Source organism: Scyliorhinus canicula, chromosome 14 (assembly GCF_902713615.1).
Source record: "Scyliorhinus canicula chromosome 14, sScyCan1.1, whole genome shotgun sequence".
In the NCBI taxonomy this organism is placed as follows: Eukaryota; Metazoa; Chordata; class Chondrichthyes; order Carcharhiniformes; family Scyliorhinidae; genus Scyliorhinus; species Scyliorhinus canicula.
The window spans coordinates 155,516,165-155,532,249 of record NC_052159.1 but is presented as its reverse complement, the minus strand read 5'-3'; the positions used below and the strand labels follow the sequence as shown (position 1 = coordinate 155,532,249).

Genomic DNA, 16,085 nt, shown 5'->3' with positions numbered 1-16,085 from the left:
TGAAGGACAGGAGATTTATTCCCCGTACCTTAGCCAATGTTCATGCAAAAAAACATTACTGAAAGATGGGAGTGATATACAGCCCGACACATGCAGCCCAGGGGGTGGTTAGCTGGTGGTCTCAGTGACCAGTGCACTCGACCATGGCGGCCGGCATGTGATGCCGGGTGGGGGTCGGGTTACGGGTGTGTGGGACCTGGGTTAATGCCAAGGGCACAGTGCTGCCTACTCACCCAGGCCACCCTGAGGAGATGGTGCAGTTTTTTACGGCACTGCTGGCCGGTCCGGATGGTGTGGCCCAAGGCGCTTACTGCCTCTGCCACCTGCGCCCAGGCATGGCAAACGTCAGCGGCTGGCAGCCTCCTTCCCGGGCGGGGGTACAGGGTGGCCTGTCTTTCCTCTATGGCGTCCAGCAGGGTCTCGAGCTCGGCGTCCGTAAAATGAAGTGCCTCACTGCCACCTTGTTGGCTGGGATGGTGTATGTGTGGGGAGTGCAGTGTGTATCCGCGGATACCGTTTGTCACCCTCCTCGAGTGTCAATCGCGAATCCCGCAACGTCTCTCATTGGAATCGATTGGGTTCCACATGGTGCCGGTGCTAGCCCCTCCACGGTCACTGAATCAGTCCAGGTGCGGCGCCAGCTTTGCTGTCATAGACTGCGTGAATCCTGCCCCGCCATCTACACTTCTCAGGAAATGCTCAGGAAAGGAGTATTCCGATTGTGCGGGATTTACTGGCTGTTCTCGCTGATGGGATATTCCGGTCCCACGGCAATGCATGGGTTTCCTGGCAACAAGGGGTGCAGACAATGGGAAATCCAGAGTTGGTCGGTAAAGCCCATAATCTTATCATTTAGATCCTTGATGTTTCCGTAGAATACCTACAATGCAGAAGAAGGTCATTCGGCCCATCGAGTCTGCACCAACCCTCTGAGAGAGCACCCTACCTAGGTCCACTCCCCTGCCTTATCCACATCACCCCACCTAACCCGCACATCTTTTGACACTAAGGGACAATTTAGCCAGGCCAATCCACCGAACCGGACTGTGGGAAGAAACCGGAGCACCACTCAGACACGGGGAGAACATGCAGACGTCCACACAGACAGTCACCCGAGGCCGGAATTGAACCCGTGTCCCTGGAGTTGTGAGGCAGCAGTGCTGAACACTGTGCCATCGTGCCATGCAAAATAATTGCTTGGTTCACCTATAACAGCGATGACAATTCTCAAGTATTTCATGGCGGTGAAGTATTTGGGACATCCGAAGGTCATGCAAGGCGTTGTACAAACCTACGTTTTTATTTCTTACTCCAATACCACTCTGTGTGATTGACTCTTACTGCCCACAGGTCAATCAATGGTGCCTTCCTGATGCCATAGACATCCTACGAGAAAAGTAGAAAGAAAGCAATGCACAGGGATTTCGGAAGAGCGTTCCACAATCTGAGATGGCAACAGGTTCAGTGCCAAAAGTACCAAGCAGAAGTACGTAAGTTGTGGGAGGACAACAATTAATTCTTTGGATTATTTTTTCTTATTGGCCACTGCCAACGTAAATGGAAAGATATTGCACCTGACCAATCTCAGGAAGTCCCAGTGCGCATTATAGACAATGAAGTATTTCTGAAGTGCTGAGATGTAGGAGATGCGGTAGTTAATTTATGCACAGCAAGTGAATGGGCGACACAGTAACACAATGGTTTGCACTGTTGCTTCACCGCACCAGGGTCCCAGGTTCGATTCCCCCGCTTGGGTCACTGTCTGTGCGGAGTCTGCACGTTTCCCCCCCTGTCTGTGTGGGTTTCCTCCGGATGCTCCGGTTTCCCGAAAGACGTGCTTGTTAGATGAATTGGACATACTGAATGTGTACCTGAACAGGCGGCGGAATGTGTGGACTCGGGGATTTTCACAGTAACTTCATTGCAGTGTTAATTTAAGCCTAATTGTGGCCTTAATAAAGATTATATATTTATAATTTGGCACTGTCACTGTGGAAGGGCGAGGGGGGAGGAAAATAAGCAGGAGAAGTGATCAGAGGAAGTAGTTTAACCAAATTTGGTCTCTTGCGCTTTTCATCACCCCACCTTTGGGTGAATTAGCTACCCGGGCCCCAAGCCAAGATCTGGAATTTTCTACCTAAACCCCTCTGCCTCTCAATTCTTAAGATACTCCTTAAAACCTACGCCCTGGGCAAGTATTTTTGGCCACCTGTCCTGATATTTCCATACAATGATAAACTATGTACATTACTCAATGAGGAAACCCTCACTGCAAGGTTAATCAGTGTAATCACGAGGGTTGATAATTGGAAAACTACATGCAATGCTTTTAAACGTACTTGAAACGGAAACTGTGGGAGGATGGGGGTAGGAGAGAAGTAGCAAATTGCACTCTAATAATTTGTGCATTGTAAATAATTATTTCGGAGTGGCACGGTGGTTAGCACTGCTGCCTCACGGTGCTGAGGGCCCGGGTTTGATCCGGGGTTTGGGTCACTGGCTGTGTGGAGTTTGCACATTCTCGCCGTGTCTGTGTGAGTCTCACCCCCACAACCCAAAGATGTGCAGGTTAGGTGGACTGGCCACGCTAAATTGCCCCTTCATTGGAAAATAATAATTGGGTGCTCTGAATTTATTTTTAAAAAGTAATAATTCTTTCACTGCGGCAAACAGCCATAGAAAACCTTAAAACTAGTACCACACCAGCTTCAGCCTGTCCTATCAGCACACAAATAAAGGAATTGACACAGCGAGCAAAAACCGTAACTTTGGAAGTATTTGGAAAGACGTGGGGCAGGATTCTCCGACCCATCGCTGGGTCGGAGGATCACCGGGGGTCGGCGTGAATCCCACCCCCGCCGGCTGCTGAATTCTCCAGCACCGGAGATTCGGCGGGGGCAGGAATCGCACCCCGCCGGTCGGCGGCCACTCACAGCGCCCCCCCCCCCCCCTCTCCCCCTCCCCCAGCGATTCTCCGATCCGCCGGTGTGAATTAGAATAGGGCCCTTACCGGCGGGACCTGGCGGCGTGGGCGGGCTCCGGGGTCCTGTGGGGGGGGGGGGGGGGGGGGGGGGCGTGCCGGGCGATCTGGCCCCGGGGGGGTGCCCCAACGGTGGCCTGGCCTGTGATCGGGGCCCACCAATCCATGGGTGGGCCTGTGCCGTGGGGGCACTCTTTTCCTACGCGCCGGCCATGTAAGCCTCCGCCATGGCCAACACGCAGGTGAACCCCCCCCCCGCGCGCATGCGCGGGAATGACATCAGCAGCAGCTGGCGCTCCCGCGCACGCGCGGACCCGCACCAGCCGGCGGAGTCCCTTCGGCTCCAGCTGGCGTGGCGCCAAAGGCCTTCCACGCCGGCCGGCGGGGCGCAAATCACTCCGGCGCCGGCCTAGCCCTTGAAGATGCGGAGGATTCCGCACCTTTGGGGCGGCCCGACGCTGGAGTGGTTCATGCCACTCCGTCCCGCCGGGACCCCCCGCCCCACCGGGCACGGGGGAATCCCGCCCTCGATTGCTGATTGAGATTGACTGATAATTGGTTGAAGTGAATAACAAAAAAAAAACTTCAAATATTCAAGGATGCTTTAAATGTTGTGTCAGAAGAGTCGCTTTTCTCACATGAATTTGCAAAAGATTTAAATGCTTTTTATAAATGCCTAGTAAGAGTGCTGTAAAGTACTACGGCGCTGAGGACCCGGGTTCGAATCTCGCCCCTGGGTCACTGTCCGTGTGGCGTTTGCACGTTCTCCCCGTGTCTACGTGGGTTTCACCCCCACAACCCAAAGATGTGCTGGTTAGGTGGATTGGCCACATCTTTTTATTAAAACAGTAAAAAATATATACAAGGCCAAAAGGTAAACACTAATTTTAGGTTGGAGAAACAGGGTACCCTCTCGTCAGTACCAACGTGTGGGGAGGGGGAGGGAGGGTAGGATACCCTGATTATCAAAACAGTTCACAACACAGTTGTACAAAAAACAACAGTCCACGCACTAAACTTTGCGCTGAAGTGACCAGTGACCCTCACCTCTGTACCAACAGAAGGTGGTGTGGTGGGGAGAGAGGGGAAAGGAGGGCGGTGGGGAGGGCCCAATAGGACTCTGCCTGAACTATTTACAGAAGCAGAAAAACAAAAGAACCTTCGATTATGATGTGCCAGATTCCAGGAGTCCCCCAGAGGGGGTGAGGGGTGACAGTGTCAGGCACGAATGAGCCCTGCATCCCACTGCAGAGAGCCACTTGTGCACCCTCCGTTCCCGACACTGGGCGGCTGACAGCCTTCGGACAGTCGCCCTCTGGGCCCGAATCCTCCACCACACTGGGTGCGGCGGGCGACACGGGGCCCACCAACCAACCCACAGCCAGCCTTGATCCCGCCACTGGGATCATCGACAGGCGGGATCCCCTCATGCTCCTCCCAGGGTCCCGGGCCTGCGGGGACTACACTAAACTGCCCCTTAATTGGAAAAAAATAATTGGGTACTCTAAATTTATGAAAAACAAAGAGTGCTGTAAAGTAGACATGTAGATGTGGCAGTTAATTTACTCACAGCCAGCGATATCAGAACAACCAGATAATCTGCTTCAGCGATAGTGACCATCAACACTGCGGAAAACTCCCCTGCTCCCCGTAAAATTAATACCATGTAACCTATTGCATTCACTTGAAGCACCTATTTTAGTACCAGGACTGGAGTGCCAGTCTCGATTTTTGTGTTTTAATCTCTTAAATTTCCTTTCCAAAAAAAAAGAGCTGTGATTTCTGCAGTCTTAAAGGGTGTAGGCACAAAACCTGAGAGAGTGAGTGAGGTAACGATTATATCAATGGACGTTGGTTTGAGGAAGGATAATTACGCGATTGAGGAATTGAATTGACATCAGCTCGATGGCACAAGAGGCGATGATCTTCCTTATGGGTTTGTGGACGCGGGGAAAGTGGCAGAAAATGCAGTGTGATACGAGGCTGGAAGAAGTTACTGACATAACCAACCAGGTGAACCTCAATTTCTTAAACAATGACATTCATTAATTCCTCGTAATTTGGTGCCGTCACTGTGAAAGGGTGAAACCTGACACATTCATTAACATTAAATGCAGCTTAAAGCAGTGCAATTTCATGATGAAATAAAAATTTAGTAAACTGACAATTCCTTTTGTTGAGGCATCCAAGAGGGTATTAGATGATTACTTGAATAGAAACAATGTGCAGGGATATGGGGAACAGGCGGGGGAATAGCACTAAGACACAATGCTTGTTTGGAGAGCTGGCACAGACTCAGTGGGCCAAACGGCTTCCTTCTGCCCCGTAATAAGTCTGTGATAATGTGATACCAACACAGCACTGCACCTGCCTGTGAAGGAGGCTACTGTATAACTAAGGTGAGTGAATAGAAAAACTCTTACAAAATATTGAGATCTCCATGTTGTGAGTTTCCACTGAAAAAATACCAGATTTTTGTTTATGCCCTCCGCCTTTCAAATATTATCCTAAGTCTTTAATTTGTTTTTTAACATGCTTTCATGAAAACAGTTTATCTAGATTTCCAAACTCTGAAAATGCTGTTTTAACTAAATCACAAGCTATGAAATAATCCTGTTAAGGGATTGAAGAAAACTATGAACGTCACACATATATTCACACTGAAGGCTTAGGGTTCAAGCTCCATCCATCTAGATCGATGCAGAACAGAGGGAAGGCTGTGCTATTGGAAGTGCTCTCTGTTGTCTGAGGTTAGACTGAATGTCTGAACACATGGATATAAAAGATTCAATGGCTGTATCTGAAAAGCAGGAAATTTTCACACAACCCTGACCAACATTCCTCCCTCAATCTCCACTAAATGCATCTCGTGATCATTCAGCTCATTTGCAGTTTATGGGATCTTGCTGTGTGAAAACTGATTATTAAGACTGCACATATAAATTTTTAAAAATAAATTTAGAGTATCCAATTCCAATTTTTTTTCCAAGGGGCAATTTAGCGTGGCCAATTCACCCACCCTGCATAATGTTTTGGGTTGTGGGGGTGAGACCCACGCAGACACAGGGAGAATGTGCAAACTCCACACAGGCAGTGACCCAGAGCCAGGATCGAACCCGGGTCCTCAGCGCAGTGAGGCAGCAGTGCTAACCACTGCGTTATCGTGCTGCCCTTGAACTCCATCCTAATGCTGCTGCCACAACTTCTACCTATAGTATTGGTGAAATATTGCCGTCTGGTAGAGCTCTGGAGAAGAGTCGTTCAGACTCGAAATGTTAACTTTGTTTCTCTTTCCAAAGATGCTGCCAGACTTGCCGAGTATTTCCAGCATTTTTTGCTTTTATTTGTATCTATAGCACCTGGAACATTGTAAAACATCCCAATGTGCTTTACAGAAGCATTATCAAACAAGGTGTGACACTGAGCCACTTGAGCAGGTATTAGGACCAGGCTCGGACGGAGGGATAGGAACCAAGGAGGATTTTAGAGGTGGAGCGAGCAGACCGGTTTAAAGACCAATTTCAGGAGCCTAGAGCCTGACCAACTGAAGGTAGGGCCACCAGTGGTGGAGTGATTAAAATCAGGGATGTGTAAGAGGCCAGAATCAGAGGCGTGCAGAGATCTCAAAGGGTTAGAGAGTTCGGGAGGGAAAAGGCTATTTGAAAACTAGGATGCAAACTTTAAAATCGAGGCATTGCTGGGTAAACAGGACGTGGCTTGTACAGAACTTTGGATGAACATTTAGTTTATGAAGGTAGGCCTGCCACAATAATATGCTCTATACTGGAATAGTCAAGCGCTATGGTAACAAAGGCATGGAAGAGGGTTTTGGCAGCAGATCAGTTAAGGCGGGGAACAGTTGGCTGTAGTTACAGAGATAGAAGTAAGCTATCTTAAGGGTGGTGTAGTTATGTGGTCTAAGCTCAAATAGACCACCAAGGTTGTGAATACTCTGTTTTGTTGTCAGCTTCCAGGGAGGGATATGGGAGTCCAGGGAACAGAATTTGCGGTGGGGACTGAAAACAATGGCTTTGGTCTCCCCAATATTTAGCTGGAGGAAATCTTTGCTCATCCAGTACTGAAGGAAATGAAAATAGCTTATTGTCACAAGTAGGCTTCAAATTAAGTTACTGTGAAAAGCCCCCAGTCGCCACATTCAGGGAGGCTGGCACGGGAATTGAACCATGCTGCCGGCGTGCCTTCAAAGCCAGTGATTTAGCCCTGTGCTAAACCAGCCCCAGTACTAGATGTTGGATGAGCAGTCTGACAATCCGGAGACAGTGGAGGCCAAAAAAGGTGGTGGTGGGAGAGCTGGGTGTTGTAGGCGTATTTTCACAGTAAGTTCATTGTAGTGTTAATGTAAGCCTACTTGTGACACTAATGAAGATTATTATTTTTAATATAAATTTAGAGTATCCAATTATATATTTTTTCTAATTAACGGGCAATTTAGCGTGGCCAATCCATCTACCCTGCACATCTTTGGGTCGTGGGGGCGAAACACAGGGAGAATGTATAAACTTCACACGGACAGTGACCCCGAGCTGGGATTGAACCTGGCACCTCGGCGCCGTGAGGCAGCAGTGCTAACCACTGCGCCACCGTGCTGCCTAAAGATTATTATTAGATGTGGAAACTGATGCTGTTTTCTGATGTCTGTGTAGATGAGAAATAGGAAGGGGCTAGGGCTTCATGCATCCTTCATAAACTAAATGTTCATCCAAAGTTCGACCCTCGGTAATAGTGCATGGTCAGGAAGAAGTAAAAATCATTGCAGGTGGTTTTCTACTAGACAGGATAGACAGTTAAACAGACAGTTAAAGAATACTTCACCAAGCTGTGCATTTAGCAGTAATAAAAGATACAGCCAACATTTTTTGATTTGTCAATATTTATTATCATTGAAATAATAAGTAAATCCATTTAAAGTGTGAGAGATTGTAATTTCAATGCCTCTAGATTTAAGTTTCTTCAGCAAGAGTGCTGAAATGAAATCACACCCGTCCATCACCAAGAAAAGGTCAAAATGAATAACGGATTTAATATCTGACAGGTATTCTAAATCGGAAAGATGCACATAAGAAAGGCTTGCATTTATGTAGCACTTTTACAACCTCAAGACCTCCCAAACCTCTTTACAGCCAATTAAGCATTTCATGGAAGTGTAGTTGCTGTTGTAATGTAGCAAATGAGGCAGCCAATGTGCGCATAGCAAGGTCCCACAGACAGCAATGAGACCCTAGCCTGATGATCTGTTTTACTGATCTTGATTGAGGGGAACGTCCCAGCCTTCATTCCAAAAGCATCATATTTTAATGCCCTGGAATGGGAGTTGACATAAATTTGACAGAATAATGCAGCATGACTGAAACCTCAAAACTGCCTTGTAGTTCACGTATATGTATACATTATCCTCTATAAAACGCATTGTGGAGTAAATTCACAGTCATTACTTATAAAAGAGAACAGTATCACGTTTCGCCCAGTAACCTTTCAAGCAAACACGCAGTCAAGTTAAAACTCAAAAGATACAGCACCACCCTTTTTAAAAATTGTATATAATTTATAGGTGACCCCAAAATGAGCAGCAATTGTGACAGATCTCCATTTTATACATAATTGGCTTCAGTCAGATTAAATTTAACCTATGCATGTACAAAAAGGAAGTTCATTATCCGCCTAATGAACAAAGCAAGTAAGTCTCTGCTTTACGGCGTTGTGTCACAGTCCATTCTGGAAATTCAGCACTTTATCAGTTAACCCAAACTAGAAAAGAAAAAAAAAATCTACAAGAGTCTAAGTGGCTAGGCTTAATTGGATATGTTGTAGGAAATAGATTACACTTCTGATTTTTATAACCTGCACTTTAAAGCTTTTGCAGGCCAAAAAAGGGGAAACTGCCCATTAACTTATCAGTTCCAGGCCTTGCCTTTTTAATTGACAACCTCAGGGCTACTTTCATCACTTGTCGACTTCATACTTGCAGTCAATTTTTTCCTTTGGGATATTACTTAATCTTTGTCACAATGGTGTTCCTGACACAATGCAGCCTGCATGAAAAAGCAGGCAAGGCATTCAAGCTTTGCAGAAAAATAAAACATACCATTCACAACAAATGCCTGTGCTGAGCATGCAGTGCACATTCCTACATAAGAACTGTCAATGATCTTCAAAGGCCACTGAACCACTGGTGGAGCACTTTGAGACTTTTTGACGTCAGTTTCTGTATGAATGCAAGAAAACAGCTTTTTTCAAGAAATCTGTGAAAACCTAAATTGTTAACCTTTTCCTTCACCTCCAGACACTTATTACGTTGTTGCAGGTCTATAGCAGCAATCTAAAGTTCACAAACCTCACAAACCAAAGGCACTAACATCTTTGTTGCTCAACTTCATTATCAATGTGACAAAGTTTATGTACAGTGATGTCTTCTAGCACACGTCTCAAAGCAGCCACAACATGGTGTGACAGATACTCTGTAAGCTCTTGTGCTCAATTCCGTGCTGAGGATTAGCAGAACCTCTATAATTGGGTCTTAGGAATGTCATCTGCCATGAATTACATACACCTGGGAACATGGTTTGATGCTCAATATGGACAGATTAATGGAATTTTCAAACCGCGCTTTCTTTGTAATTGACATTTAAATTGTTTGAAGTTTCTCATTAACTTCTTTTACAAATTAAGTACAGATGTACATAACTTAACAGTGTACAGTACAAGGAAAATTGATGATTTAATCACAATTTCTTTATAAAATTCAACACTAGTGGATTTAACTCTTCCAGTGCTGGTGACTCCTAAAATTCAGAGCTCTGTATTCTTGCATGGATGTGCATTGTATCCTTGTGTTTAGTAAATTCCCAACAGTTGGCTCAGAGAGATAGCACTCTCACCTCTGAGTCAGAAGATTGCGGGCTCAAGTCCCAACTCCTAAGACTTGAGTACAAGAAGCCCAGGCTGACAGTCAAGCAATGAGGGAATGTTGCACTGACGGAAATGCTGTCTTTCAGATGAAATATTAAACCAAGGCTCCATCTGCTCTCTCAGCTGGATGTAAAAAGATCCTGCGGCAGTATTTCGAAGAAGGAAAGGAGAGCTCTCCCTAGTGTCCTGGACAATATTCATCTCTCAACCAACATCACAGAGACAGATTATCTGGTCATTATCACGTTGCTGTTTGTGGGAACTTGCTGTGCTGCAATTGGCTGCTGTGTGATTAAAGTGTACAACATTGGCTGTAAAACACTTTGGAATATCCTGAGGTTGTGACAGGCACTGTAGCAATGCAAATCTTTCATCTTTTTCAAAGTAATGTACATTATAAAAAAAACCTCTTCAAAGAACTCAACATATCTGTCTCTTAACAGTCCCTGATGGGGGCAATTTAGAGTGGCCAATCTACCTACCCTGCACATCTTTGGGGTTGTGGGGGTGAGACCCACGCAGACCTGGGGAGAATGTGCAAACTCCACACGGGCAGTGGCCCAGGGCCGGGATCGAGCACAGGTCCTCAGCGCCCTGAGGCGGCAGGGCTAACCACTGCGCCACCGTATCGCCCTTGCCATACCAAATTGACCCTTAATTGAAAAAGGGCAGCACGGTGGCACAGTGGTTAGCATTGCTGCCTACGGCGCTGAGGATCCGGGTTCAAATCTCGGGCCTGGGTCACTGTCCGTGAGGAGTTTGCACATTCTCCTCGTGTGTGCGTGGGTCTCACCCCCCACAACCCAAAGATGTACAGGATGGGTGGATCAGTCACGTTAAATTGCCCCTTAATTGGAAAACAAAATTGGGCACATTAAATGTTTGGAAGATCAATCTGTCACTCTGTTTAGAGCAAATGTAGAGCGCAATTTCTAGGTGACGTATTTGAGTCCTCTTGCCAGCTGACCACAGTCCAGTACGCGTTAGCTCCCTCAGGAGAGGGGGAAAGACGATGTGGAATGGGAAGAAAATCACCTCCATACAAATTTTCAACAGGGTTTCACTTATTCGATGTGCAGGAAAACTGCCATCTTCCTCCAGAGCTCCCCCATAAAAAAGGATCACCGTGTCAAAAAACATGCGTCACGTCTTCACAGGAGATAACATGGATGGAATTGAACCCATTTCCAGATCAGCAATGTTCTTAGTGTGTCACAACATCGGAGGCCTTCCAGCCCATCGAGCTTTTTTGAAGGAGCCATCCAAGTAAATTTTCTATCCTTCAAGTATTTTTCAAATTTCCTTTTGAAAGCTACTCCTGAATCTGCTTCCACTGTCCTCCTAGACAACACATTCCAGATCACAACTCCCTGCTACTTCCCTCCCCATTAATCCGTGTCCCCTGATTTCTGACTCTCCTGAAAGAGGAAACTGTTTCTCCTTATTTATTCCATCCAAATCGTTCATGATTTTGAACATCTAATAATCTTTATTTTTTTAAATATAAATTTAGTGTACCCAATTTATTTTTTCCAATTAAGGGACAATTTAGCATGGCCAATCCACCTACCCTGCACATCTTTGGGTTGTGGGGGCGAAACCCACGCAGACACGGGGAGAATGTGCAGACTCCGCACAGACAGTGACCCAAGCCGGGAATCGAACCTGGGACCCTGCAGCTGTGCTAACCACTGTGCTACCATGCCCCCTGTAGTGATCCTCGCCCGGGTGTGTACAGAAGGGGCTGATGGGAAATGGAAGTACCACCAGGGGCAGCGCGGGGACATACAAGAGGGACGCCGAAGGCCCGCCCTCGCCCATTTGGACCAGAGGGTTAAGGAGGCAGGACATGGAAGTTGAGGTCAGGGCTGCAAGTCTTTTGGGCCTAGTTGCAGAGCATTGGAAAGCAGTATATTCTCAAGTGCAATTCTGTAAGTCAAAAACCTACAAAGCAATTTATTGTGGAGCACAATAAACCATCCTTCAACTTATAAACGACTTTGAGCATTCTTTCAAGAAACATAACACCCCCATCTCTATCAAATTCCCCCCTCAATTTTCTCTGCATTGAGAACAATTCCAGCTTCTCGAAGTTAATCGACGTAAATCAAGTTCCTCATTCCTGGTACATGAAGGCTACCAGCAACCTCATACCCAGTAGGGAGTGTGAAGGGGAGGGACGAAAATCAACAGAAAAATTGTCAAGTAAGTTCCAGTGGTACTTGTCGCATTACCACCTCCTTTTGCCTTGCACCATCACCCCTCTTGTTATTTAACCTCTCCTTTCCATAATCTTTAGGCAGCACGGCGGAGCAGTGGTTAGCACTGCTGCCTCACGGCACCGAGGTCCCAGGTTCGATCCCGGACCTGGGTCACTGTCCGTGTGGAGTTTGCACATTCTCCCCTTGTTAGCGTGGGTTTCACCCCCACAACCCAAAACCCTGCAGGCTAGGTGGATTGGCCACGCTAAATTGCCCCTCAATTGGAAAAAAATGAATTGGGTACTCTAAATTTATTCTTTAAAAAAAGATCACCAAGTCCTTCCAATTCTGGCGAAAGATCATTGACCTGAAATGTTAACTCTGCTTCACTCTCCACGGATGCTGCCTGACTTGCTGAGTGTTTTTCCAGCATTTTTTCAGATGTCCAATATCTGCAGTGTTTTGGGGTTTAGCCTGAGAAATCATCATGCTGCTTATTAAATAAACTGTCAAGTTATTTGGAGGGGGAAAAAAAAAGACAGGAGAGGAATCTGTACAAATCTTTGGGAACAAATCTGATTTGTGCTAACAGAACTGTTGTTTACATCAACTCATTCCTTATAGCACAGGATTTAAGATCCGGAACAGATTAACTCCTACGGTATTCTTGGCAAGGCGTGTAATCAGTACTGATGACGCTCTTAATTGACACAGCTACCTCGACACAATATGTCGCATCTCACTTTAAAAAGAAATAAAACTATCAAAAGGATAATAATTTGGGAGAATTATCAAAACAACACTTATACATATGATGCAAACAATTCCAGGAGGTGAATCCTAATGAGGCATTTTTACCTCAAGAATAATTGTCTTAACGTTTCAGGTCAATAACCTCTCATCAGAACACATGATTAAAGGTTACTGACCTCAAACATTAACTCTGTTTCTCTCTCCACAGATGCTGCCAAACCTGCTGAGTATTTCCGGCATTTTCTGTTTTTATTCAGATTGCCACCATCCACAGATTCTTGCTTTTAAGTTGAATTGTGGCTGCTGTTAATTGCCTGCTAATGTGTTTACATATCCTGACATTCCGCCTGATATTACCCTGGTCTTTGGTCCAATTTGAATTCATTAAACACGATAAATTATTCATAATTCTGTCAGTTAAGATTTTATAAAATAACCTTACAGTTAAAACCTCACCTGATGAAGGAACCATGCCTTTAAGCCCATCGAGCTTTTTTGAAGGAGCCATCCAAGTCTACGGTCTACGCCAGTAAGGCCTTTGACAAGGTCCCTCATGGTAGACTGGTACAAAAGGTGAAGTCACACGGGATCAGGGGTGAGCTGGCAAGGTGGAAACAGAACTGGCTAGGTCATAGAAGGCAGAGAATTGCAATGGAAGGGGGCTTTTCTAATTGGAAGGCTGTGACTAGTGGTGTTCCGCAGGGATCAGTGCTGGGACCTTTGCTGTTCGTAGTGTAAATAAATGATTTGGAGGAAAATGTAACTGGTCTGATTAGTAAGTTTGCAGACGACACAAAGGTTGGTGGAATTGCGGATAGCGATGAGGACTTTCAGAGGATACAGCAGGATTTAGATCATTTGGAGGCTTGGGCGGAGAGATGGCAGATGGAGTTTAATCCGGACAAATGTGAGGTAATGCATTTTGGAAGGTCTAATGCAGGTAGGAAATATACAGTGAATGATAGAATCCTCAAGAGTATTGAAAGTCAGAGAGATCTAGGTGTACAGGTCCAGAGGTCACTGAAAGGGGCAACACAGGTGGAGAAGGTAATCAAGAAGGCATACGGCGTGGTTGCCTTCATTGGCCAGGGCATTGAGTATAAGAATTGGCAAGTCATGTTGCAGCTGTATAGGCCACACTTGGAGTATAGTGTTCAATTCTGGTCGCCACACTACCAGAAGGATGTGGAGGTTTTAGAGAGGGTGCAGAAGAGATTTACCAGGATGTTGCCTGGTATGGAGGGCATTAGCTATGAGGAGTGGTTGAATAAACTCGGTTTGTTCTCACTGGAGCGACGGTGGTTGAGGAGCGACCTGATAGAGGTCTACAAAATTATGAGGGGCATAGACAGAGTGGATAGTCAGAGGCTTTTCCCCAGGGTAGAGGGGTCAATTACTAGGGGGCATAGGTTTAAGGTGCGAGGGGCAAGGCAGAGTAGATGTACGAGGCAAGTCTTTTACACAGAGGGTGGTGGGTGCCTGGAACTCGTTGCCAGGGGAGGTGGTGGAAGCAGGGACGATAGTGACATTTGAGGAGCATCTTGACAAATACATGAATAGGATGGGAATAGAGGGATATGGACCCCGGAAATGTAGAAGACTGTAGTTTAGTCGGGCAGCATGGTCGGCACGGGCTTGGAGGGCCGAAGGGCCTGTTCCTGTGCTGTACTTTTCTTTGTTCTTTATTGCTCTTTGTACGCGCTAAAAGCAGTGATTCCAAATAAACCTGTTGGACTTTAACCTGTTGTCGTAAGACCTTTTACTGTGCCCACCCGAGTCCAGCGCCGGCATCTCCACATCATAGTTAAAACCTCATCAAGTATTTGCCCTTTTTTGCAGCTAATCCTGCTCCATAGCAATGGTCTTGGTCAATCTGCAATTTGGGCAGTTCTATTACAACTTGCGAACTAGCCTGTGGCATTGAGCAGAACACAGGTTTTCCAGGTAAGAGAAAGCAGTGAAAGACAAGTGATTATTGTTTTGTTTTTGTAAAAAGCTTTAAACACCTGAGACTATTTCTTTCTTTTTAAAAAAATTTAGAGTACCCAATTCATTATTTCCAATTAAGGGGAATTTACCGTGGCCAATCCACCTACCCTGTACATCTTTGGGTTGTTGGGATGAAACCCACGCAAACACGGGGAGAATGTGCAAACTCCACATGGATAGTGACCCAAAGCCGGGATCGAACATGGGACCTCGGTGCTGTGAGGTAGCAGTGCTAACCACTGTGCCACCCTGCTGCCCTATGCACAGCTATCCTGGTGGATCAGCAAACATTATCCAGTGAGGAAAGGGTGGAACTTGAATGTGATCCTCATGAGGACAAATTGCCTCCCGGCAAGGCTGCCATATGGTCACTTGGAGAATGATCAGCAAGACCATGTCCCAGGTATAGAGAAGGAAAAACAATAATGGGGGAAAAGTTGAGAGACGAGCTCAGTAACAACAGAAATATAACAAGCTCAAAGAGGAGGGGTTTGGACATACAAAACAGAACTGGATGCAATGCTTGATGGAGAAAAATTACAGGGTTATGGAGGGGGGGGGGGAGAGAGAGACTGATTGGCATGATGGGCCAAATGGCTTCCTTCTGTTCTGAAGACGAGAGATCCACAAGCAGCTTCAGATATGGCCTAACTGGCAAATACAACACTTTTTATCGTGTTTAATTGCAATACTTTACTCACAAGTAAATTCCTCTGTCAATGGTTCTGGAGCAGATCTTACGTTGTGGAGAAAACCATCTTGTGACATGGGTGGAAGTCCTGCCGGAATAATTACAACATTAACTCCAGCTGTAAGGCCAGGATAAGCAGTCACCAGCTTGAACTAAGGCAATCAAAGAGGAGTAAAGCTATCTAATACTTACATAATTTTAAAAATTAATTTATGGGACGTGGGCGTCGCTGGTTAGGCCAGCATTTATTGCCCATTCCCAGTTGCCCTTGAATAGGTGGTGGTGAGCTGCCTTCTTAAATCGCTGCAGATCCTGAGGTGTAGGTACACCCACAATGCTGTTAGGGTGGGAGTTCCAGGATTTTGACCCGGCGAGAGTGACGGAACAGCGAAATATTTCAAAGTCTGGATGGTTAGTATTCCATCCCAGTTAGTGTTATAATGAACGGGAAGATCCCAGAATGGAACCCTGGCTCAAAGGACTGTAACTTTGACTTTTCTTTATAAAATGGGGAGGAAAAGAGTCACAAGACAGCTAATTAGTT

The 16,085-nt window shown here is 46.1% G+C and overlaps 1 protein-coding gene across 2 annotated transcripts in view; it reads right to left on the bottom strand.

The window, feature by feature from the left end:
* clybl (citrate lyase beta like) overlaps positions 1-16,085 on the bottom strand; it is a 149,255-nt gene that overhangs the window by 125,316 nt on the left and 7,854 nt on the right. For both annotated transcript variants that reach the window (XM_038818031.1, XM_038818032.1), the window contains exon 2: positions 15,552-15,629. In XM_038818031.1, coding sequence (XP_038673959.1) covers positions 15,552-15,629 — 78 coding nt within the window. The remainder of the gene's footprint in view (positions 1-15,551; positions 15,630-16,085) is intronic.